The sequence below is a fragment of the Macrotis lagotis genome, chromosome 7 (assembly GCF_037893015.1).
Source record: "Macrotis lagotis isolate mMagLag1 chromosome 7, bilby.v1.9.chrom.fasta, whole genome shotgun sequence".
NCBI classification, from domain to species: domain Eukaryota; kingdom Metazoa; phylum Chordata; class Mammalia; order Peramelemorphia; family Peramelidae; genus Macrotis; species Macrotis lagotis.
The window spans coordinates 222,566,223-222,592,457 of NC_133664.1; the positions used below are offsets into that span (position 1 = coordinate 222,566,223).

A 26,235-nucleotide genomic window follows, 5' to 3' on the forward strand; every position below is an offset into this window, starting at 1 on the left:
TATATACATACATACATATATATGTATGTATGTATGTATGTATGTATGTATATACACACACACACACACACCATAGTTTGTTAAGCCATTCCCCAATTGATGGACATTTACTTGATTTCCAATTCTCAAAAGATCTTTTTAAGTATGGTTATAGACATCAGAATAAAAAATCTCTGGTCTAGAATGTCTAAATTGAAATCAGGGAGGAGAAAAAAATCCCTCAAAAAACAAACAGAAAAAAATGATCATATTTGTCTACTGCTATTCATGTTTAGAAAAACCTTATGCAATAATATATTTAGAGCTAGAAAATATGACAGGTTACACAGTCCAATTCTGTCATCTAGAGATTTAGGGAGGTTGAGGCCTAGAGAGGCTACATACTTTGTTCAATGTCACTTAAGTATCAGAGACAGTATTTCAACCCTGGTACTCTGACTCCAGAGTCAATGCTTTATAAAAAAAAATAATAATAAATGCTAGATTTTATATAGTGCCTTAAGCTTTTAAAAAGACAACAAAAATATTATCTCTTTTTATTCCAACAACCCTGGGAGGTCGGAGTTATTGATGCAGGAAAAAGATGTAGAGAATTATGACTGTAGCAGAAACAAAATCTGTCAGTTAAATGTATTAAATGGGTGGAGTTTTCCTGTTCTTGGGATGTAAATTGACTATAGAGAATTATGTACATAACAGAAACAAAATCTGTAATCTTAAATGCTGTTAAAATCTTGTTAAATGGGTGGAGGTTCCCCACTCTTTAGATGTAAATTGACTACCATTGCTGCACTCTTTAATGTAAAATTTGTATCCTGATCTCCTCAGTCTTCAATCCTCTACTTAATTACAATCCAGTAAATAAAATCTCAGTTGGACCTCCCTTCGAGGCCAGTTGCCTCTCACTCTCTGACCCAGTCAACTCTGCTTGACTTTTCTTTTATCTCTGTCTCTCTCTTTATCACTTTTTTGGGGGTTGTAACTTCTTTGAATAAGTCTCTATTTTCTTCCACATCTGCATTCCTGGGTCTGAATTGTGATTCGTCACAGGCAATAATCGAACTCAGAGCAAGTGGCTACACTATCATTATTATTCTCATTTTACTCAGGTATCTTCCACCAAAAAATCCTTTCAACAAAATCAGGTCTTCCTCTAAGTCAAGGGTTCTTTTACTAGGCTCTTAAGGAAGTCTATGAATTTCTATGGGAAAAAAATACATTTAAATTTTTACTAACCTCTAACTTGATTTTTGAATTCTCTGAAGAATGATTAAATAAAAAATACACATACACTTTATTCTGGAGAGTACATAGGCTGACAAAGAAGATCTAGATTCAAAAAAAGTTAAGAACTTCTATTCTAGGCTTATTTGACATTACATAATTTAAGTTATCCATCTGCTACTCCTAGTTCTTATTACTAAAAGGCTATAACCACATTTTCTGATCCTTTATTTCTGGGTAACATCACTTGTCCACTTCTCCCATGCAATTTCATGTTGTTAAAATGTAGCAAACTAATTACACTCACTAAGTTTTTCTCCATTGTCCCTGCACATCACTTGTAAATTCTATTGTTCTGAAAATGACTTAAAATTTAAAGTGCTTTGTAAATATGAGCTCTTATTAAAATATTATTCAGTCCTGTAGCATCACAAGAATACTGACGCAGTTTAAAATTACTGAAAGCACTGCATAATTTCCCAACTGAAGTACAGACTACTTTCTTTTTCCAATTACTCTACTATATTTATTCAGGGGACAGGAATGGAAAGCCTAGCTGGACCTAAGTACTTTTACTGACCTAAATAACTCTTCCAAGTAGCAGTTTGGAACAAGTTTACAACATATATTGTAATTAAAATATGCAAACATAATATAACTAAAATTCTCCCCTCCTCAAGGAATATAAGATTTAATAGATCTTAAATTTCAATTCTTTTTATTCCCATCTCCATAATGAAGCAAGGTTTCAATCCTTCTCCCAGCCATCCCAAACATCACACAAACAAGAACTCATATTGTGCTGTGTTTTATAAAAATGTATACCTATAAAGTGTGTGCATACTTATATACCTATACATCTTGAGAATAAATATACCAGCAGTACACATGTACTCTGCTGCCTTCCATTAGAACGGATTTCTGACAGCACAAACTTTCAAAATCATTCTCCATCCTCCTCCTGACAGTCTTAGTGAGTATCAAGTGTTTCAATTTACTGTCTGGTGAGTCTCACCTGAACACTGATAGTATGAAATTCATAGCCTCCTCCTCATAAAAGATTACTTCTGTTTGAAATACAGTCTATTCTGGCTCCCTTTATCTTTGAATGCTTGGGAAAATCCTTAATTTTCAAATTGCTTTAGGAAAAAAATATTCACATCTTACAGCCTTCCTAACTGGTCTCCCTTGCCTCAGGTTTCTCCTCTCTCCAATCCAAATTTCGCATAGCTACCAACTTAATTTTTTGAAAGCTCAGGTGTGACAGGGTTCTTCTCTATTCAATAAATCCCAATGGCTTCCAACTATCTCTTAGGGCTATAAGGTCTTAATCCTGTTTGTTCTCTTTGTAGTCATGTCAAAGTGGCTTTTTTACAGTTTGATCTTTGATATCTGTGACTTTTGATGGATTATCCCTCCTGCTGCCATCTGCTCCCTCTCTACTTTCAAACCACAGAAACACCAGTTTCTGTCAAAGCTGAGAAGGGAAATCTTTGTGATCTCTCCTCAGTATTCTTTCAAATAAATTTTTAAATATACATTTGTTTTCCACCATAAAAGAATGTTAGCTCCTTGAAGGCAGAAAACAGTTCATTGTTGTCCTCATACCCCCAGCACCTAGCACAATGCTTGGAAACACAGTAGCCACTTAATAGGAACTTCTTGTCTGTACAGTTATTCTGAAATGAGATTACTGAAACTAGCAAGATAATCATCAAATATTCTCAGAGACCCATCATGGGGCCTGGGCAAACTGGTAAATCAAATCACCCTGTCATGGCCACTGCCACTTGTGAATTTTCCAGTAATCTTTAGATGACATAAGCACATTTGAACCTGTCACTGTCTCAAACTTTTTGGTCTCATGACTCCTTTGCACTATTAATAACAGAGAATTCTAAAAAACTTTTATGTGGGTTTTATCAATTGATAAATAATGTTAACAAATGGATCACATGTAATTCTATTTTTGAAATCCATCAAAAGGAGAGGGGAAAAAACTAATCAATTAAGTCTGAGTTTTGTTATCTCTGTCTACTTGTCAGAAAAAAGAATGAGAAAGAAACTGGAACTAAATATAGTATTTGAGAGGCATAAATCAATAGACATCACACAACCACCTTTCTCAATCACAAATCAAAGTGCCAAGACCAAACCCATTCCCCCAAAAGTGAAAAAAAAAAGGCAGCAAAAGAAAAAACAATGAGAGAAATCAAGCAGTTCTTTCCCTTCCAAATGGTGACACTTCAAATTATTTTTTAAATTACATTTAACGCTATTTTATAAGTCACTTTTAAATAGGATTAACTGTGGAAACATTTAAAGGGTTTTGAAAAACTCCAGAAGTTCATGGATTATACTTTGAGAAATACACTTTCAATAATAGCAATTTTTCACAAAATTTTTTTTTATGCCCCATATCATCTTGGAACTTGATGAAATCAGAATAGTCATTTGCCAGCAGGAAAATCAGGAGAACCTCAAGATTTGTAAGTAATGCCTCTTCTGGCACTGCATAGAACATCCTCTATGATAGTAACAACTATCTTTGGGAAGCATAAAAATTCAGTCACAATTATTAAAGAATCCTATATCATTTAAACATGTAAATGAGGCACCTTGCTAGAAGAAAACCTTTGAGTCTAAATTTTGATCTAATAAGTCAAACTGCTTTTTAAAGTAAATGAAATCCTGTATTACTGACATCTTTTAAGGAACCATGTGATCATGAAAATGCTGACAAAAAAATTGAAATATTAAAATATCATGGGAATGTGATGTGAATGTTTTCATTTCATATTTTGAACAAAGGATGCCTTTGAAAGAAGTATCAGGGCAGCTAGGTCATGCAGTAGTTAGAACACTGGCCATGGAATCAAGAGGACTTGAATTCAAATCTGGCCTCAGACACTTAATAATTGCCTAGCTGTGTGACCCTGGGCAAGTCACTTAACCCCACTGTCTTAAATAAATTAAAAAAAAAGAAAAGAAGAAGAAAGAAGAAAGAAGTATGGAACAATGTTAGGAAGAATTTATAGAAGAGGGGTTGACAAATTATCTTGAGAGCTAAAAATCATTTTCTATATTTTGAAATAAGCTATAGTTTGTTTTACAATGTAAAAAACATTCTTAGCTAATTAGCTATACAAAAACAGGATGGAAGGCTTGTAGTTGGCCAGTCCACACTTAGAAAGTTATTCCTGGAAAATATTATTGTTCATGATTTTTTATAAACATCTATGTTCTCCTTACCTTCAGATATGATAAGATTTCTTGGTTCTTTCAAAACAAAATTTCATGCATCACAGATTCTTTCTGTATGTAATCTCAAACAGCTGATTTTTCTAACTTTTCTTTCATATGTGCTAAAGAGATTCCACAATGACAAACAACAAAAATATTGTACAAAGAATATAACTTGCCAATTTTTTTTCTGTTTGATGATGATGATGGTGATAACAGATGTTAGCATTTATATAGGACTGTAAGGTTTGCAAAGCACTTTATTATGTGATCTCATCTGATGAAACTTTAAGGCTTCATTCATCTCCTTAGATGCCCTTAGGATAATCTGATAACTAAGTTTTATGCCAGTGTTTCTTTGGACTTGCTTTTCTTCAATAAGACACACTACTTCTCAATCTTCTACCATATTCTTTTATGTTTTTCAAATGCATTAATATTCTAAACTAGAATTACCCTTGACTCCCATGCTGTTTGGCAAGCCTGCTTCTTATCTCTTCTGTCTCTCCATAGTAGCCATTGCTTTACATCATAAGATCACAGAATTTAAGAATTAGATGGAACCATATTTGTCATCTAGTCTAATAATTACCTAAAAGGTACATTTTTAAACCACAAGTCACACTTCCAGAAAGTAGTCTTTCATTCCATTTAGAGTCACATTCAAATTTCAGTCTATCAATCTATATAACTTACATTTATATGTTTAGTTAACATAGCTTGTTGTTATTATTCAATTGATTCAGTTGTATCTGACTTTTCATGACCTCATGGGAACATAGTGTCCATGGGTCTATCTTGGCAAAGACACTGGAATGGTTTGCCATTTCCTTCTCCAGTGGATTAAGGCAAAAAGAAGTTAAGTGATTTGCCCTGAGTCACACAGCAAAGGCCAGATTTTTAACTCAGATATTTCTGACTCTAGCCCAGAGCTGTAGCCATTAAGCCAGTAGCCTCCTAACTTAGCTTGGGATCTCTTTAGATCTTCACAGAGTTCTTTCTATCTTTACCCTCATAAGGTTTTGGCAAACACAATCTAGTTACTTTCCTATTGAGTTTCTGCTTATACTTACTGGGACCACTACAAAGCAAGATGGCCAAAAGTGCCATGACATAGTGATAAAACCAAATTTGTCAACTTCTTATTTGCTTCTCCAACCTGAAGCTATGGCACTAATACACAGCTGGTGGAGCTCTGAATTGATCCAACGATTTCTGGAATGCAATGTGAAATTATGTATACCTTTTGATTCAGAAATCACACTTCTAAACACAAGAGCTCAAGATGTTGAAAGACAGAAAAAAGCCCTATATACAACAAAAGGCTTGAAGCAGCACTTTTATGGTAACAAAATTCTAGAAATAAAGTAGGTGATCATCTATTAGGGAAGAGATAATCAGACTGATGGACATCGTATAATGGAATATTACTTTGCCATAAGAAACAATGAATATAAAGAATTTAGATGAGCAGGAAAAGATATAAACTGATACAGAGGTAAGTAAGTAGTACCAGGGGAAAAACAGGCACAACTAACTACAACAGCATAAACAAAAAGAAGAAAAACAAATTAAACTAAAAACTATGTAACTCTGATGACCAAACTTGGACACAGAGAATTAGAAAAATGAATTTCCATTACCTTTTTAGAGACATAACTATAGTTGTTATACTGGTTGGCTGATTTGGCTAAACTGCACCCCCCCCCTTTTAAAAAGATTGAGTTGGACTGGAAAGGGGTAAAGCATGATTTTTCAAATGATAGTGATATAAAAACAAAAAACAGTCATAAAAATAATATCTTAGGAAAAAATAACAAAATCTATAGGCAATCCTTCTATTTACCTGGAACTTCCTTACATACTCTAATTCCTTTTATATCAAAAGGATAAACACTGATACAGCCTGGATCCTCCATTAATGTATATGTCACTATAAAAGTATTTTATTCTTAGTATTCCAACAGATATATTAATATTTACAAATAGTCTAAAACTTGTACCCTTAAGCACTCTCCTCTCCTTTTGTTGTTACTCAGGTGGGAAGAGGAAGAGAGTTAAAGTCAGGATTGACAAGTCATTCCATAATTTGTTTAATGTGTTACTATGGCCAAAGAATTCAAAATCTCAGTGGTCAACTGAATAGGGATGAAAATACTCAATAATTAGCCTGGTTAGTCAGTCCCTGGTTAGATTGTATATTTAGAGCTTAGAAAGGACCTCAGAAGTCATCTTTTTCAACCTTTTTATTATACAGGTGAAGAATCTGAGGTCCCAAGAAATTAAGTGATTTGCCCTGGGCCAAAAACAAATAAATAAATAAGTAAATGAAAAAGTTACAATGAACAAATGAAACAAAACAAAAATATTAACTATAGGATTTACCTCTGTTTGTAAGATGGCAGCTCTCTGCTCCTTAGCAGTCAAGGATTCCTTTAGCACTTCGATGTGTTGCTTACTGTCTGAGAACTGATTTGTAAGCGTTTCTAGCTTTGTCTGTAAGGCTAAGAGTTCTGTGTCCTTTCGGGACAGTTCCTGTTTCACCTGACCAATCTGAAGAAGAAAATGAAACTCAGTGAGGAAGAAAGGAAAAAGAAACCATTTCTAAGCTGAATTCTTTACAAATTACAAGACAGAATTTAAATGTACTTTTTACTTGATAATGCGCAATATCAATAAAACGAAGAATTCTGCAAAATTATTCTAAAAATAAAAATAACACATTTGTATAAGTTTTAAACTTCACAAATCAATATCTTTACCGAAAAACCTCTAAGCATTAACTGAAGATCTATCCAGAATCAAATATCTAATAAGTATAAAACTGGGGTTCAAATTCAGATCTTCTGTTTCTACGTCCAGTGATCCTTCCATAACACCACCTGTAATTATTCTTTTGAAACCCATCAAAAGAAGAGAAAAAATTAATCAATTAAGTCTGGCTTTTCTTATCTCTGCCTACTTATCATGAAAAAGACTAAAAAAGAAACTGAAACTAAATATAAGGTGTGAGAGTCATCAATAGACATTATATAACCACCTTGTTAGGCCCTCTTGTAAAGGAGAAAAAATTTATAATAAAGCATGATTCCTCAATAATTCATATTTATAATTTGAAATTTATGTCTATTCTAGGTAAAATTAAATCAAGCCAAAAAAGGTATGTGCCTTATACTTTCTATGAATTTCCATTATTAAATTAAGCAACTACTTCATCTCTCCATCCCATCAGTTTACATACTTAAAACTTATAAAGTCAGAAAGAAATTACATTTGTTTTTGAATGAAAAAAAGTGCTTACTACCCTCTCCTTTGCATGAAAAAAAATTTATAACTAATATTTTTAAGGGAACTTTGCTTTAATTCCAAATGGATTTGGGGTAAATAGAAGTGAAATAAAAATTAGAGAAAATTATGAGGAATGCTTTAATGTAACTACCTCTCTTCAGCAAAAAGTATGTTTTTAAGTGCATTTTGTTTTTATAATAATTAGTAACTAGTAACTTTATAGAGTTAACAGTATCAAGGAAAGATAATTAAGAATCTCTTATGTCTAACCCAGGAACAACACTGACTCTAGGTTTTCTCATTAACCATATCTTCCTATTCAAAGAAACTGAAATACAGTGACAGATGCATACTCCAAAGAACTATCAGTTTTCTGTATCATTTGAATGAATATATAATTTCAAAATATCATTAATGGTCCTTTTTTAAAGAGAAAAAAGCAAAAAGCAAAAACAATATTACCAACAAAAATTTTCATCATCTTTCTCCTCAAGACATTATATGGTTTTCTTATATATCAAGTTAAGTCTGAAAATCAGACTTCTTTGCCTTACTTGCTAATATGTTAACCAAAAAAAAAATAAAAGGTTCATATCTTATATACTTATGCCTTTTTCTCCTAAAACTTTAATTTGGGTAGACAATGTCTAATAACAGTTTTTGTGAACAGACTCATGAACTGTCTCAAAAAGGCAATGGATAATCCCAAGCTATCCATTTATTAATGTGATTCAAGATCATCTGAATGATCTTTTTATCTGTTATTCCAGGGAAATATCAGCTAAATAAAATCTAAGAGGAACTCTGTTAACTAATGACCACAAAAGCAAGGAGGATATTTTACTTGACAATTTCAAATGCCCTACCATCTTTATCATGTGTTAGGGACTGAAATTTTTGAAAGGATGAGATAACCACACTTCTGTGACCAAGACAAGGGAAGTTCCTATTGTTCAATACAATTTTACATATAGGAAATTTTCACAAGAAAAGAATCACAATACCCTCAATAGAAATTCACAAAAAGTATTATCAAATTACCAGGTACAAGGTCCCTGAGCATGTTTTCAGCTGGTCAAAACAGACATTGGTTAAAAAGCAGAGGAGGCTGGTTAGTTCTAGTAGTGATCACAAAAGAAATGAAGCATGAGCCACCCAGAAAGCCAAGAGCTAGCAGAGTCCCACTGAGGAAGGGGTCACTGCACACACAAAAATGAATCTTACGGCAAAGACCTCAGCTTGGAGACCAGCCACTCTCTTTTTCAGCTCTTCCCCTTGAGTCTCTTTCGCACTTAGCTCCTCCTTCAGTTGATCTACCTGTCACGACATTGTTATTCTTTTTTACTTCTTTATCAGTTTTATCTTCTAATTATCTGCTTCAAGGCCAGGGCAGGAATTGAAATTAAGAAAAAAGTTATAAAGAAAAAAAAATAAAAACACTCATTTACTAGTATTTTAAAGGGATCTTAGGAAAGGCAGGAAAGAAATTATCAAAAAATGATGTGCAAATACAGTATTATGATATATAAATATATAAATTATTATATATATATATAAATAATTGCAGTTATCTTTCCTTCCAAATAAGATCATAAAAAACTACTGAAAACTGAAACTATAAATGTTTAAATTCAAAAATTCAAATGGAAGTGGCTGAAGACAATTTCATAAGTAATATAAAATGAGGGAGGGTAGGGAATAAGTATTTATTAACTGTTTAGCGTGTGCCAGGCACTTTTTACAAATATTAACTTATTTAATATAGATGGCAATATAACTCATAACTATATATTTATAATCAAATTTTAGATAACTTAGATAGGCTAGGGGCAAGAAGAAAGAGCCAAAAGAATACAAATGTCAAAGTAAAAGTTAATTAAGAAAAACCTTTTAAAGTAAGGGGAGGAGCTGGAATAAGGAATAGGATATTAGCTAAAAACAAAATCTGGGAAAACAACTGAACCATGACACTCACCAGAAAGATTCCTTTGATCTAATGATCTTTTTATGTTTACATATATTAATAATGAAATTATTTATATTAGTGGAGAGTTTCCCTAGAACTATGAAAAGTAAGAAATGGGGAGCTGTTATAATGGAATAATCAGTCTCAAGAAAGAAAACTTCTTTCCAATTGCTTTGTGTCATTATTGCATTCCCAAATATTAAAAATCAAACTAGTTGGTTATTCGAATGGGTCTTCATCAATTAAAGCTGAATGTTTGGGGGCCCTAAGCAAGAATAAAGGCAACTATAATCATGCTTCAATACACTTTTTAGCAGTTTTTACTGCTAAGCATTGTTACTATTTTCCTCTATAATACTCCAAAAACTGGGTAGAATGGAGATGAGAAAAAAGAAAGGGATAAATTCCCCATTAAAAGAACATTCTTCAAGAGGTACATAATTTTCCTGAATAAAAAGCATATACAAAAAGTACTTGTCAATTCATTTTACTTAACATGATTTGGAAAATTATTCCAGTCTACTGAGCACTGTAATAATGCACAAGAAAAAAAATATTACATTGTCTTGCATACTGAGGTAAGCATAGCTAGGTATGTTCCTAAGATATCCCAAAACAATTGAAAAAATGAGAAATGTTGAATTTTTAAAATGCACACTAAGTCACCTGAGGGTAAGTTTATTTGAAATCCCACTAAAACTTAGGTCCATCATTAGTTGTCCTTAATACTGAGTTGGTTTTAGCATCTGAAATATAACATTTGTGCTTTTCTTAAGTAATATAAAATAGGGTACAAAACTACTCTTTTTAATCAGTAAGGAATACATCATATGTTATTTTCAATACATTAAATTGTTTTAGAGCATTGAAAGCTGACATCCCATTACCTTGTTTTTCATGAATTTGGAATGGCTGCGATATACCTCCATTTGTTTCATTTCTTCCTCCCGTTCTTCTGTGCTCAAAGCTCCATTAGATTTCAACATCTGGATTTCCTCCTCCAAATCTCGGAGCCCACGCTCCATTGAGGAAATTTTTGAGTCCTGACATGAGTAGAACAGTTATATCATTAAAATAATTCAAAGGAGGAATTCCCTGATTAATAAGAATTCATTCAATCATGTTTGAATACAATAAGGATATACTGACATCTACTCTGTGTAGACTTCCATGCTAGGTGTTAAGAGGGGAGCTACAAAGAGTGGATGATGATGAGGATAATGATAACTGAAATTTATATGGCAATTTAAGATTCATAAAGTGCTTTAGTATATGCCATTTGGGCCTTACAATAATCTTGTGAGTTAAGTACTAAAGGTATTATTGTCTTCCTTTTACAGAACAGTCAAAGTTCAAAGAGTTTAAGTAATTTTATCATATTTATGCAATTAAATCTCAAAGGAGATTAAATGCAGGTCTCTTGTGAATAACTAGTTGATGCAGCACTACAATGTCTGAAAAAGACATAGTCACTAAACTCCTGACACGGGGTAAAAGGTCACTTTAGTAAGCTAGACTAAAGTCAACAAAAGTACCAAAGGGATACTTTGCAGTAAAACCAAATTCATTTGGAAGAATAAAAGGTCAAAAGTATCAAGAAATAAGGTTAAAAAAATACAAGTAAGTAGGAATCAGCATACTTCATTAAAAAAAGATAATGTTCAAAACTATGTTGCTTTTATTGTTTTTTTTAAATGTTTTCATTTTCTCTTTTTTGCTTTCTCACCTATGTGTCAGTTCATAAATGTTTTCCTAGATTTCACTAAAATATTTCATATTCATCATTTAGTGGGTAAATTCACTATACTTATATAGCAAAATTTCAGATATAAAAAAAACGTGATTTAGAAACTCTAAGATATGAGGGATTTTGTTGAAAATACAACTAAGAATAGCATAATGAAGAGTCAAAGGTGGTAAACAAGGTTGGAGTGTCTCTAAAGAGATACTCTAAAGAGGAGATGAGATCATTAGAATAGGATGAGGACTGTCTAACACAGAGGTTCAGGGCACAGGGACTGGATTTATAATTTCACAAGTACTGGGAATTCCCAGGTGAGAAACTTCCTTCTATTCATATCAAGTGCTGCCTTCTCTGAAACTTACAGTTAATAGGGCAACTGAGAGGTAAGTGTTATTATGGTTATTATGATCAAAGACAGGTCTTGAGTTCTGGTCTTCCTGGCACAGAGGTCAGCTTTCTTCCACTATACATACCATATTGCCTCTCATTAAAAACACAACTATTAATAAATGTTACTTTAATTGAACTGAATCTGTGCTCTTCCAAAAAGGGAGATTGAATTACATTTTTCATAAAGGAAGTAGTTTCACTTTTATTTACAAGAAAATCTTTCCTTTCCTCTTGTTCAGTCAATAAACACTTGCTGAGTAAACACATATGTACATACACAGCAAAGAACATAAAGATCCAGTAACATAGATCTGATTTCAAATCCAGCCTCAGACACTAGCTGAGTAGACCCTGGGCAAGTCACTTAACTGCTAGCTGCTTCAGTTTCTTCATCTGTTCAAAGGGTAATAGTATCTTCCTCTAGTGGTAGTTGAGTGGATAAAATGAGAATATTTTAAAAACACCTTGCACATCTTAAAGGGTAATATATATATATACACACACATACACACACACACACACATTTTGCACTAAACAATGATGCAAAAAAGAAATTTATTAATCAGTGATTACTATATCTAAAGAATCATACCAGCATACTTCCAAGATCATTTCAATGAAAATTAAATTTCAATCTTTGCTGAAAAATACTATGCAGTGACCATGGGTGCCATTATAATGTACTGCTCACCCTAGTCATCTAACCTCTATATCTAAGACTGTTGAGTGAAGAGTCATCTTCTGGTTCATAAACAGCAAGATACTTCTTATAGTCTGCCAAGTAAAACTCTCTAATCATTAATTCTCCCTTGAAACTTCCTTTTAAGTCACTAAATATTTATTTAGAACATAATTTGTTATCATACAAAACTTCAGCCTTCAAACTGAATGTTGAATAAGGATCCTACTGTGGTTGGTGGCATGGTTAGTGCCAACATTTGTAAGGACCAATATAAAGGTGGAGACAACTCTTCTTGATTGCCACTAATTCTCAATTCTCAGAGTCTCCAAAAAGAATTATGCTCCTTACAAAAGCAATTATAGCTGAATCCATAGAAGAAAAAAGTTAATTAACACTAAAGAGTGCTGCATCCTCACTATTTCCGAATCAGTCTCCAATTCTCATGGAAGGAATGCACAAAAAGACCAGCTGCCTTGTGCCCTGGACCCATATTCAAATATTCGCCTGCTACAGAGATATTTCTAGCATATTCCACAATGTGCTCATCCCCAGTCCAAAACAAGTAACATAAATAGATTCTGCACAGTCAAATTGAGGATGGGGAGGAGGAAATCACACTGCACCCTGCCTTAAGCTAAGAACCGCCCCCGCCCCAGGTTTAGAGTATCCTGAGTGGAACACTGAAAAAAAGCAGTCCCAACTAATGCAGACTGAAATGAGTAGAACCAGAAAAACTATTTATACACAACACTGCTAAGTCAGCTTAGAAAGGCTTAAGAATTCTAGACAGAAAAGTTATTAACAAGAGTGCAGAAGACATTTTGGCATTGTGAGAGTTTATTTTAATTAACTGTGCACATTCATAAAAAGTTTTGTTCCTTTTTTTTCCATTGGGGGAGGTTTTACTTTTTTTTTACCATATCTTTTTGTTTTTTGTGAGGCAAACCTTGTTCAAGGTCACATAACTATTAAGTATCAAGTGTCTGAGGTTGCATTTGAATTCAGGTCCTCCTGACTTTAAGGCCAATGCACTATCCACTCAGCCACCTAACTGTCTCCTACTTTTTGCCATTTCTAAAACACATAATTAGTGTTTTCTATCAATTGAAAACCTCAACTTTTTAAAAGTTCTCACCTTCATTTCAATAACAGTTTGCAGAGCTTTTGTTTTAGCAGAATCAGGAGCATTCTCAAATCTCCGATGCATCTCCTAAATAAGAGGAAAAAACATGTAAACCCAAATGAAATTTGCAATATCCCCCATTTCACAAAGAATAAATGGAAAATGTGATTATACACGACTTATTTTAACTTTTAACCTCTAACTTTCCACCAAGTAAACCAATCCCTACTGCTTTGGCTAACTTATTTATTCAAACATAGAGATACCTGTTTCTAAGCAAAAGCTTGTCAAAAATTAAGGGGAAGGTTAGGTGGCGCAGTAGATAGAGCACCAGCCCTGAAGTCAGGAGTATCTGAATTCATATGCGGCCTCAGACAAAAATTGCCTAGCTGTGTAACCTTGGGCAAGTCACTTAACCCCATTGTCACGCCAAAAAAAAAGGCTTGTCAAAAATTAATCAAAACGGTTATCCCATGAATGGAAGATTTGCATAAACTAATGCACAGTTAAGTGAGGAGAATCATAAAAACAATTTACACAAGAATAATATAAAGACAAGCAAAAAGGCTTAAGAACTTTGATTAATACAATAACCAATAACAATTACAAAGGACTCAAGATGAAACATACTAAACCACTCCTGATATAAAAAGATGGGGAACTTGGTACAGATTAAGATATTCTCTGGATAAAGAAAATCTAGAAACGTGTTTTGCTTGACTAAACAAATTTATTACAAGTATTTTCTTTTACTTTGGGGTATGAGGAGGAAAACAATTCTATTAATTGAAAATAAAATTTTTGTAATGGTGACCCAACTGAAATAAGACTGTGCTCCCAGACACCTATGTGATATTTAAAAAAATGTATGACTTTCCCACATTTGCTTCTCATAACTTGATTTTGCAAAGAAAATCCCCACAACTTCACTTATAACCAAAACAAAAAGTGGGTGAGAAATATTTTCTTTTTTTGTAAACAAGAAATAACGAACACTCACATTTATATTTTGCTGCTACTGAAAGGAAATATGTTGATAACCTATTCTATAGTATCCACAAGCCCAAAATTGCTTATTTTATATAAACAAGATCCTTGCAAATATAAGAATAAGATTTGTTAAACAAAGTCTTGATTAGGTTAGTTTTTGAAAAAAAATCAGAAAACACTTCTGTTTTATTTTTAAACAATGTTGTCATATGAGAGAAAATATTATTAACTCATAATCTGGGAACTTCTTCTCATTTCAAGACTCAGTCTCTGAAGGACTGCAGAAAAAGGGACTGAATTAACTTTCTCCTCAATCTTAAACAGACCTCAATCAGATGGGGAAGCTCATGTGCTCTATATAAGTATGGGTGGGTATAAATTCTTTAATTAACTTGCCTAAGATTGTGCAATTTAGAAGCAAATGACTTACACTTTTTAAAAATTATATGAATATTTTATTTGTTTTCCAACTATATACAATAGTAGTAGGTTCTACCTATCATTTTTGGTAAGGATTTGAAATGTACATTCCCCCCCACCCTTCCTTCTCTACCCCCCCCCACAGAAGGCAATCTTATAATCTTATGTTGTTTCCATGCTATGCATTGATCAAAATTGAATGTGTTAAGAGAAAAAAAAACATATCCTTGAGAAAAAAATATTAGTGATAGCAAAATTATGTAATACATAAGACAACTTTTTAAAAATAAATAGAAGGCAATAATCTTTTGTCTTGTTCAAATTCCACAGTTCTTTCTCTGGATACAGATAGTACTCTCCATTGCAGATACCCTAAAATTTTCCCTGATTATTGCACTGATAGAATGAGCAAGTCCATTAAGGTTGATCATCACCCCCATGTTGCTGTTAGGTATATAATGTTCCTCTGGTTCTGCTCATCTTGCTCAGCATTAATTCATGCAAGACTTTCCAGGCTTCTCTGAAATCCCATTGCTCCTGGTTTCTAATAGAACAGTGTTCCATAAAACACACACACACACACACACACACACACACACACACACATATACACATACATATATATACACACACCGCAATTTGTTCAGCCATTCTGCAACTGATGGACATCCCCTCAATTTCCAATTCTTTAACACCACAGAGATGCTGTGAATATTTTTGCTCGTTTTTTTTTTTTAGGTTTTTGCAGGGCAAATGGGGTTAAGTGGCTTGCCCAAGGCCACACAGCTAGGTAATTATTAAGTGTCTGAGACCGATTTGAACCCAGGTACTCCTGACTCCAGGGCTGGTGCTTTATCCACTGCGCCACCTAGCCGCCCCAGCTGTGAATATTTTTGCACAAATGCTTTTACCCTTTTTCATGACCTCTTCAGGATATAGATCCAGTAGTAGTATTGCTGGATCAAAGGGTATGCACAAATGATCTACAAATTTATAAGAATACAGGTCATTCCCCTATTGATAGTCAAAAGATATGAACAAAGAGCTCTCAAATGAAGAAATTAAATGACCTTCAAATGAAGGAAAAAAATAAGAATATAGTCTCTATGGTTATATGAAAAAAGCTCTAAATCATTATTGATTAGAGAAATGCAAATTAAAACAACGCTGAGGTACCAACTGACACCTATTAGATATGATAAATAATCAATGTCAGGGGATGTGAGAAAACTGGGACTACTGGTGGATTTATGTAATTTTTTTTTAAGAAAGATAGTTTCCTTTTTTTTTTTTTAGGTTTTTTTGCAAGGCAAACAGGGTTAAGTGGCTTGCCCAAGGCCACACAGCTAGGTAATTATTATTAACTGTCTGAGGCTGGATTTGAACCCAGGTACTCCTGGCTCCAAGGCCAGTGCTCTATCCACTGCTCCACCTAGCTGCCTTATATTGGTGGATTTATGAATTGATCCTTTCTGGAGAGTAATTTGGCACTGTGACCAAAGGGTTATAAAACTGCATATCCTTTGATCCAACAATACTGTGACTAGGTCTGTATCCCAAAGAGTTCATAAAAAAGGGAGAAAAGACCCACACATACAAAAATATTTACAGTAGCCTTTTTGGTAGGCAAATAATTGGAAATTGAGGTAACACCCATAAACTGAGGAATGGTTAAACAAACTATGTTATATGAATGTAATACCATTGTTTTGTAAGAAACCATCAGCAGGTGAAGTTTAGAAAAACCTGGAAAAACTTACATGAACTGATAGTAAGTGAAGTGAGAAGAAACAGGAGAATATTGTATACATTAAGAGCAACAGTGAGTAATGATCACCTATAAAGACTTAGCTCTTCTCAGCAATAAAAAGATGAAAGACAATCCTAACAGACTTGTGATGGAATATACCATCCACATACAGAAAACAAAACAAAACTAAGGAGTCTGAATGAAGACCAAAAGATATTATTTTCACTTTTTAAAATGCTTTGGGTTTTTTTTTTACTTTCTCATGCTTTTTTCCCCCCCTTATGTTCTGATTCTTTCACAACATGACTAATATGGAAATGTTTAATATAATTGTAGATGCATAACATCAATCAGATTGCTTGCTCTTAAGAGGAGGGGGAATGGAAGAAGATAGAAAATGTGAAATTCACTTTCTTCACGTATTAATTGAAAAAATTTTAAAGGAAAAGAAGTAAATGACATTATCAAAGTTACAAGTTCCACCCCTCATTAGAAAAGTTGTACCTCTCATTGGTTCAGAGTTGCTTGCCACCCAACATTAAGAACTTAGAGGGAAAAAAAATTATAGTATCTTTGACAGAAAAAAATTTGTAATGACTTTTTTCTAGGAGAAGAGACATAAAATCTGTTTCAAATATGTTGAGATTGAGATGATCCAGTTTATAATGTTTAATATATAACTGGTGATGTTGGAATCAAAGTCAAGAAGAGATTCAGGCCATATATGGGTGTAGAGACGTGTGTGTGAATCACCATGGGTGAAAGCTGATGAAGTCACCAAGGGAGAGATTGTAAAAGAGAAATGGGCCCAGGATAGAGGCATGGGGAACACCCACAGTTAATGTAAGTGATCTGGAAGACAAACCAACAAAGGAGGGTGATAAGGAGTCTTTTGTCAGGTAGAAGAACCAGAAGCAAGAACTGTCACAAAAGTTCAGAAAAGAAAGCCTATCCAGGAAGCCAAGATGATAAACAGTGTCAAATGCAGCAGATAGGTCAATAAGATAGGACCAAAAAAAAAAAAAGGAAAAAAAAACACCAAACTTAGAAAGCAAAGATTATTGACAATTTTGGAAAGAACTGATGCAGCTGAGTGATGAAGTCAGGAGCCAAACTGCAAAGGTTTGAGGAGTAAAAATGAAGAGAGGAAGAGGAAGCTAGGAGTTTCGATTTCTTTTTTAAGTTGCTTAAGAAAGGGAATGGTTTTTTTGCTTTTGTTTTTTGTTTTAAAAAGGATAAAGGAGACAAGTATGTTTGAAGGCAGAAGGGAAAGAGCTAGTAAATAAAGAGAGGCTTAAGATTATAAAGAAATGGGGCAATTAAAATGTGCATATCTTTGAGCAATGACACTACTGGGTCTGTATCCTGAAGAGATCTTGGAAAAAGGGCAAAATCCCACATAATCAAAAATATTCATAGCAGCTTTTTTTATAGTGGCAAAGAATTAGAAACTGAAGGGATACCCATCAATTGGGAAATGGCAGAACAAATTGTGATATTATGTTATAAGATGGAACACTACTGTTTTAAGTAATTATGAGGGATAGGACTTCAGAAAAGCCTGGAAGGATTTGCATGAATTGATGCTGGGTGAGATGAGCAGAACCAGAAGAACATTATACACTTTTAACAACAACACTGAGTGATGATCAACCTTGATGGACTTGTTCATTTCAGCAGTACAATAATCAAAGACAATTTTAAGGGACTCGTGATGTAAAATACCATCTGTATTCAGAGAAGGAAGTACAGAAATTAAATGAAGATCAAAGCTTATTATCTTCAATTTTTAAAGGTTGTTTTATGTATTATGTCATTTTGCTATCTCTAATGTTTTCTTTCTTCCTTTTGGACCTGACTCTTCTCTCACAGTATGTCCAATTTCGATCTATGTTTAGCATGGTTACAGATGTAGAGCCTATTATCAGATTGCTTAAGGGGGAGGGGGGGAGAAAAATTGTAAAACACAAAACCTTGCAAAAAAAATGATTAGTAAAGACTACATTGTATATAGTTGGAAAAAAGCAGAAAAGTCTTATTAGAAACTATAGGAAAGAAGTCAGGACAACAAAGAGCCATGAAATGAAATGAAAAGGGAAGTTGATGGGGGAGGAAAGAGCCTTGAAGAAAAAAATGGATCTGGAACAGATTCTATGGGAAGTGATTCAGGGAATCAATTCTGCCTTTTGAAGGATAAAATTATTAAGTAAAGTCCAAAATTACTGTATGCTCCTAACAGATGCACAGTCAATTTAATTCCATTATCAATCCTCCTCTGTGATTAGTGATCAGTTTCCTAAAGTCACTTATTTCTTTTTTTTTTAGTCAGGTAGACTAGTACATTCTGATGATGTCACTTTTTTCAGTCTCTGGTTCCCAGATTTCCTTATTTGAACAAATCATCTTAACATAATGCAAATTAGAGGAAAATAATGTAAAAGAAAAGACAGAATAAGGGGTCAGTCAGAGCATTACAATATTACAAACCACATTATAAAGTACTTCATCATAAATAATATTTAGAAGTAATTAAAAAGTGAAAAAGAATGTCAACAGAAGATAAACCTTTGAATAAACCCAAGAATATATTCAGGGAGGAGGGGAGGGAACTGCTAGGAAAAGTAGAAAATAATTTGGCAGAAATTAGACTTAGCAACTGAACTCAATAAACCATTGCTTAAGAAACTTATGTGTATAAATTGGGATATCATTACTTATTTGACATGAACTCCTAGGAAAACTGGAAAGTAGGTGACAAAAATTAGTTTTAAATTCAGTATCTTACAATAAATCCCTCAGAATGAATATATGTCCTGAATATTAAAAGAGTCAACAAGAAAAGTCAGAAGAGAACCAGATCAGGTAATTTTTCACTGGTGCAGTTAAGAGAATTCTTAACCAAATAAGGGACAGAGACTACCACAAAAGATAAAACCGTCTTTCTTGACTATAAGAAAATGAAGTTATTCCATAAATGGAATATTTTGTTAAGCTGACTAGCTAATAATAATAAAAGGACAATAGTATCAATTATTTATGTAGAAATATAGATAAACAAATATATAGAAATAAAAATAGAATGAAAATCTTTGATGAGAGTCTGATATTCAAGAGAAAGAGGTAGTAACTAATAATAAAAATATATGTAAGACTTGAAACTTTTCCCCAATGGATAAATGGTCAACAGATATGAAATAGCTCTCAAAAGAACTGAAAATTATTATCAATCAAATGAAAGTAGCACAGTGCATTGGGCCTGGAGTCAGGAGGACCTGAGTTCAAATCCAGCCTCAGACACTTAATAATTACCTAGCTGTGTGGCCTTGTGCAAGTCACTTAACCCCATAGCCTTGCAAAAAAAAAACCCAAAAGAACAAAAAGCGAATTACCTAGCTGTGTGACCTTGAGTAAGTCACCCCCACTGCCTTGCCGAGAGAGAGAGAGAGAGAGAGAGAGAGAGAGAGAGAGAGAGAGAGAGGGGGGGGGGGAAGCCCAGTATAACAATTCTGAGGTTGTACTTCATAACCCAGTAAAATGGCAAAGGTGACAAAAGAAGGGAATGGTGAATGTTGGAATAATTGTTGGAAGAGAAGAGCAATAAAATCATACAGGTAAAAGCCAGGAACTGATCCAACCAAATAAAAACTATCAATACACCAAAACTTTTTTTTAGGTGTTTGCAGGGCAAAGGGGGTTAAGTGGCTTGCCCAAGGCCATACAACTAGGTAATTATTAAGTGTCTGAGGCCGGACCTGAACTCAGGTACTCCTGACTCCAGGGCTGGTGCTCTATCCACTGCACCACCTAGCTGCCCCAAAACACTTTTAATAAAATTAGTTTAAATCAATAATTTGTACCATATATAAGGATAAGCTTCTAAAGGAAATCCAAGACACATCTTTTTATTATTATGTGATCTTTCACACATTTGCTTAAGGGGATTATATATAACAAAAGAAGGAATGGAAGAAAACAAAGAGAGAAGCATTTTTATTTATTTTGTTGTATAATTTTATTGGTATGAGAAACTTTACTAATACAACTTTCCACTCACTGGTGCCAGATATGCTCTATGGGGCTAAATGGAATAAACCTAGACTTTACATAAGACAGAGGTTCAGATATTGAACATAGCCACAAAAAATGCTTCACAAACTGTAAAAGCATTTTATGAATGCTATTGTTATTACTGCTGTCTTTCTCTTTATTAATTGTAGACCTAGCAGCTCCTAGAAACATATACTATGGCCATACCCTGGTAAAACTGCAGATGGGCTATACTAGCAGGCCTCAAATTGATAGGTGATTTGGGGGATGTCTACCCCAAAGATGGAAACACTTCCTACAGAACAGATGAGAACACTTTATTCCAGTGACCATGAAGGCAGAAGATGATGTTGTGGAGTACTTAGATCCTGGTCAGACATCAAAGACACTGAGGTCATCCACTGCATCCCAGGCCATTTATTCATCCTGATATTTGTCTTTCCACTGGATTTTTGAGGATTCAAGAATTTGAATCCAATTCACACACAAGTCAAAACATCTCCCTATGATGTTACTGATCCTCTTTGAAAATGAAGGATGAACAACAACTATTCTTCTTATTCTTAAAACCAGGAATCTTTTCTCCAGGCTTAAACATTTCTATTTCCCTCAAACAATGTTTACATGACATGGGCTCAAGGTCCTTTTTCACCACCTGATAACTATGGCACTCCACTAAAGACCCTCAAAGGTGATACTGAACAATAAACAGCAAATCCTCTTTACAAATTATACTTTCTTTTGTTTGTTTGGTTTGTTTTGTCTTTTTTGTTTTGGTTTGGAGGCAATCATGAGTAAGAGACTTGTCCAGGGTCACACAGCTGGTTAAGTGTCTGAGTTTGGATCTGATCTTAGGTCCACCTGACTCCTGGTCCAGTGCTCTAATCACTGTGACACCTAGTTACCCCACAAATTACACTTTCTTAATCAGCATCACTAAATCTGTTTCCCTTCAGAAGGATTTGTTTTCAATAGGTAACAATGATTTCAAAAAATTATTTTATTTCCAAGAATATTAGTTTCTCATCCAAGACTTCATTATCTTCAGCATGGAATTTTAGATTGTTCTTGGCAGTATCCTTTGTGCACACATTAAAGAGCAAAAGTGGCCCTGGTTATGAAGCTTTGTAAATCTTGGAAAGTCATCCATTTCATCCTTTTTTCTTTCACCTTACTCTACCCTTCTCTATCCTCCACTAAGAACTGTTAGAGATCAGAAAGTCACAGGGTCACAGATTTATAGAAAAGGTCATTAGAGTCCTTGAGTCTAATTCTTTCATTTTACAGGTAAGGAAAATGAGGAATGAAGAGACAAAGTGATTTGCCAAGACTCATATCACTGATAGATACCTGGGGCATGATTTGAACTCTGGTCTTCCCCACTAAGTCGAGACCTCCATCCACTAGACAACCCAGCAGTCAATGGACCTAAATGTCTATAACCTCCCCAGGAATAGTTTGTTTGGTTCTAGGCACACTGAGTTTTTTACTCAGCTTTATTACCACATTAGTTTGTTGGAAGGAGCTCATTGCTGTTTGAAGTTTGTCCACCAGATGGTATTATTTTTAAATTAACCAAAGTAAAAACAAAAGACTGGATGACAATATTGAGTCTAAGATTCACCCAACGAAGTAAAATATACTAGGGGATTTTTGTTTGTTTTTCAGGTTTTTTCATTAAATTGCAATTTTTTTCAATAGTGGAGCAATTTTAGCTCCACTAAAAAATCCAAAGACATTCAAATCAAGCCCAATAATAAAATTTTACCAGATGAAATTCATTTTATTTAGCACCCAAATGAAAAATAATCATTTAAAAAATTGTCATTAGTGAACCAAATTCCTAAATCAAGGATACTTAACTATTTTTATGCAATGGACTCCTTCTGAGAATGTTTTTTAAGCACCTACTGAATAAGGGAGGGTGATTAAAAGAGTCAAAGCTTGCAAAGACAAGGAGAATGGGGACTGAGAAAAGAGCATCTAACATAGGATTTGGCAATTGAGATCATTAGCAACTTTGGGTGAGAGCAATTTTGGTGGAAAGAAGTTAGAAGCTCATGGTGAATGACCTCAGTTTATTCTAAAAAAATATGAGGCAAAGTTCTCAGCTGAGAAAGTGAAAGAGCAGCAGCCATGGGGTGAGGAGGATTAGGACTGCAATAATTCTAGTACATTCGTTTTTTTTTCTCTTAAATTGATCTTGAAAAACAGGCCTAGTAATCTTAACACTGGGACAAAAGGTACGCAAGCTTTAATAACTTTTGAGAAACAGTTTCAAGTTTCTTTCTAGAATGACTGGACAATTCACAACTCTACAAGAACAGTCTAACAATGATCTCCATAGAACTCCAACAAATTTTTTTTTGGTCACTTTTGTCAGTCTGCATTGACTCTCCTTGACTTAGGTATTTGTCTCTCCCTAGTTTTTCAAAGAGTTTTGAAGTTTTGGAATTCTTATTTAATAACTGAATTTGCTTATAAACTCATATGACACAAAGTTTTCTTTCTTTGAAAAAGTCTTCAATTTCCCTCTCGGGAATTTAAGAGCTCTAGTTCTTGTTCTGTTCATCTGAGCATTTTATGTTTTTGTAAATATTCGTTCATTTTAGTGTCAGTTTTATTGGTAGTTCCTAATAATATATTTCTTTCTTTTGAATTCATCTTTTTTAGTACTAGAAATTTGATTTTCTTTTTTTTTAAATCAAATTAACTGAGACACACTTTTGTATAAGATAATGATTTGTTCCCAAAACCATTAAGAATCTGATGTTATTTACTGATTAATTTTTTTTGCTTTCAATTTTTATTAATTTCTTGTTTCAGAATTTCTATTTTGGTGTTTAACTGAACTATCATTTACTGGTTCTCTAAGGTTTTTTTTTAATTATATGCCACATTCATTACTCTACTTGTTCTTCTCTTATTTTTTTTTCCGCAAAGCAATTGAGGTTAATTGACTTGCCCAAGGTCACACAGCTAGGTAATTATCAAGTGTTTGAGGCCACATTTGAATCCACATCTTCCTGACTCCAGGGCCCTTCCTCTATTCACTTTGCCACTAGCTGCCTCTATATTTAATACTTCATAGGGATTAATAATTTGACTTTCTATATTTGTTGCTGAGGTAGATTTTGTTTTTTGTCCTAAAACAGTCTGTTTTTCAAAAATTTCTACTCATTCTAACTCATTTCTATTTCCATTTAATAATCTAATAGACCTTTAAATCTGTCAAGGTAACTTTTCTAAAATTCTGTTCAGATCTTTCCTTCTAATTTATTTTGTGATTAGATTAATCAGAATCTGAGAGAGTAAGTGGAGATCTCCCACTATTGTAATTTTATAGTCAATTTGTCCTTGTAATTCATTTAAACTTTAGGTATTTAGATACTGTGCTATTTGTTCGGTATGCAACTTCCCCAATATGCCTCTTCTCCCCTGTATTTGTCTTTCTCCCTCCCAGAGCATAATGAAAGGTTCTTATTCTTTCTTTTCTTTTATGAAATTCACCCTCATTGGGCAGAATTTGTTTTGATTAATAAAAATCTTTCCCTTAAACTTATTGTTATTGAGTCATTGAAGTTGAGTCCAACTCTTAAGCAAATTCATTTGGGTTTTCTTGGCAAAGATACTAAAATGGTTTGCTATTTTCTTCTTTAGCTCATTTTACACATGAGGAAACTGAGGCCAAGAGGATTAAGTGATTTGCACAACAGGTAGTAAGAGTCTGAGGTCATATTTAAATTCAAGAAGTTAAGTATTCCTAACTCCAGGCCCAGTGTTAACTACAGTTATCTAGATGCCTTTCCCTTAACCTACCCTTGCTTTTATTCCCCTTTCACCCTTTTCCTCATGTTTACCTGTTCAGTATAATACACTATCTTTTTTTAATTCTTATTAAAGATATTATTTGAGTTTTACAATTTTCCCCCAATTTTGCTTCCCTCCCCCCATCCCCACCCCACAGATAGCACTCCGTCAGTCTTTACTTTGTTTCCATGTTGTACCTTGATCCAAATTGGGTGTGATGAGAGAGAAATCATATCCTTAAAGAGAACAGAATTCTCAGAGGTAACAAGATCAGACAATAAGATATGTTTTGTTTTGTTTTTTTCGAAATTAAAGGGAATAGTCCTTGTACTTTGTTCCAACTCCACAGCTCCTTATCTGGATACAGATGGTACTCTCCTTTGCAGACAGCCCAGAATTGTTCCCAATTGTTGCACTCATGGAATGAGCAAGTCCTTCAAGGTTGAACATCACTCCCATGTTGCTGTATAATACACTATCTTTATCCAACTCTGTGTGTATTCTTCTTCCCTTTAGCCAGTTCATATGAGAAAGAAGTTTAAGCGTTGCCTGCTCTCCCCACCCCTTCCTCCTTACTTATACATTCCACTTGTTCAAATTATTATGTGAAATAATTTACTCCAATTTACCCTCCCTTCCTGTTGAATACTCCTTTTAATCTCTCAAAATCAAAATAACCATTCCCAGGCACTCTAATTAATCGGGTGCATGCTATGTTCCCAAAGATGTTAAGCTTCAGAAGAGTTGCATGCATCATCTCCTCATATTAAAATGCAAACAGTTTAATCATGTTAAATCCCTCATGACTGTTGGCCCATATTGACTCAAATCGTGTTTCACTTATCTCCTTTGCTTATGAAAGTTCTATTCAGTTCTAGTTTGTTCAATAACAATACTTAGAAGGTCTCTATTTTTCCCATGCATGTAGGATTATACTGTTTTGCTACACAAATTATTCTTAGTTGTAAACCTAAATTATCGTTGGTTTTTTGCCTTCTCCAATACAATTTTCTAAATTCTCTGCTAATTTATGGAAGTAGCTGTTAAATCTTTTTTTGTGTGTCTATGGCTTTTCAGAACTTGAATTCTTTCTTTCTAGTTACTTGCAGTATTTTTCTTTGATTTTGGGTGTTCTGGATTTCTTTCATTATTTCCTTATTTCCCATCTAGTTATTCTCATTTAAGACTACTGATTTCTCCGCCATATCCCCATTAAATTCATTATTGGGAAATCTCATCTTGCAAAAACCACTCAGGTATGGCATTCACACCACATAAGGATGCTCTGTCTCTTATTGGAAGTAGAGTCAAGGGGTGGCTAGGTGGTGTAGTGGATAAAGCACGGGGTCTGTAGTCAAGAGTACCTGGGTTCAAATCCCATCTCAGACACTTAACAATTACCTAGCTGTGTGGCCTTGGGCAAGCCACTTAACCCCATTTGCCTGCAAAAAAAAAAAAACATTAAAAAAAGGTAGAGTCCAGAACTCTTCAAAGTCAATTTAAAGAAAACAGAAGAGAAATTATGTTTTCTACCTGGCTGTATTCATTTTATATTTCT

General features: G+C 33.9%; 1 protein-coding gene across 13 annotated transcripts in view; it reads right to left on the reverse strand.

Moving 5' to 3' along the window:
- Positions 1-26,235, reverse strand: part of ERC1 (ELKS/RAB6-interacting/CAST family member 1) — a 436,241-nt gene that overhangs the window by 283,479 nt on the left and 126,527 nt on the right. For 7 of the 13 annotated variants that reach the window (XM_074195002.1, XM_074195000.1, XM_074195005.1 and 4 more), the window contains exons 4-7: positions 13,673-13,747; positions 10,609-10,764; positions 8,980-9,072; positions 6,853-7,020 (exon numbers count right to left, since the gene is read on the reverse strand). In XM_074195002.1, the coding sequence (XP_074051103.1) occupies positions 6,853-7,020; positions 8,980-9,072; positions 10,609-10,764; positions 13,673-13,747 (492 nt within the window). The remainder of the gene's footprint in view (positions 1-6,852; positions 7,021-8,979; positions 9,073-10,608; positions 10,765-13,672; positions 13,748-26,235) is intronic. The other 6 variants (XM_074195006.1, XM_074195004.1, XM_074195011.1 and 3 more) reach the window with 2 other exon arrangements.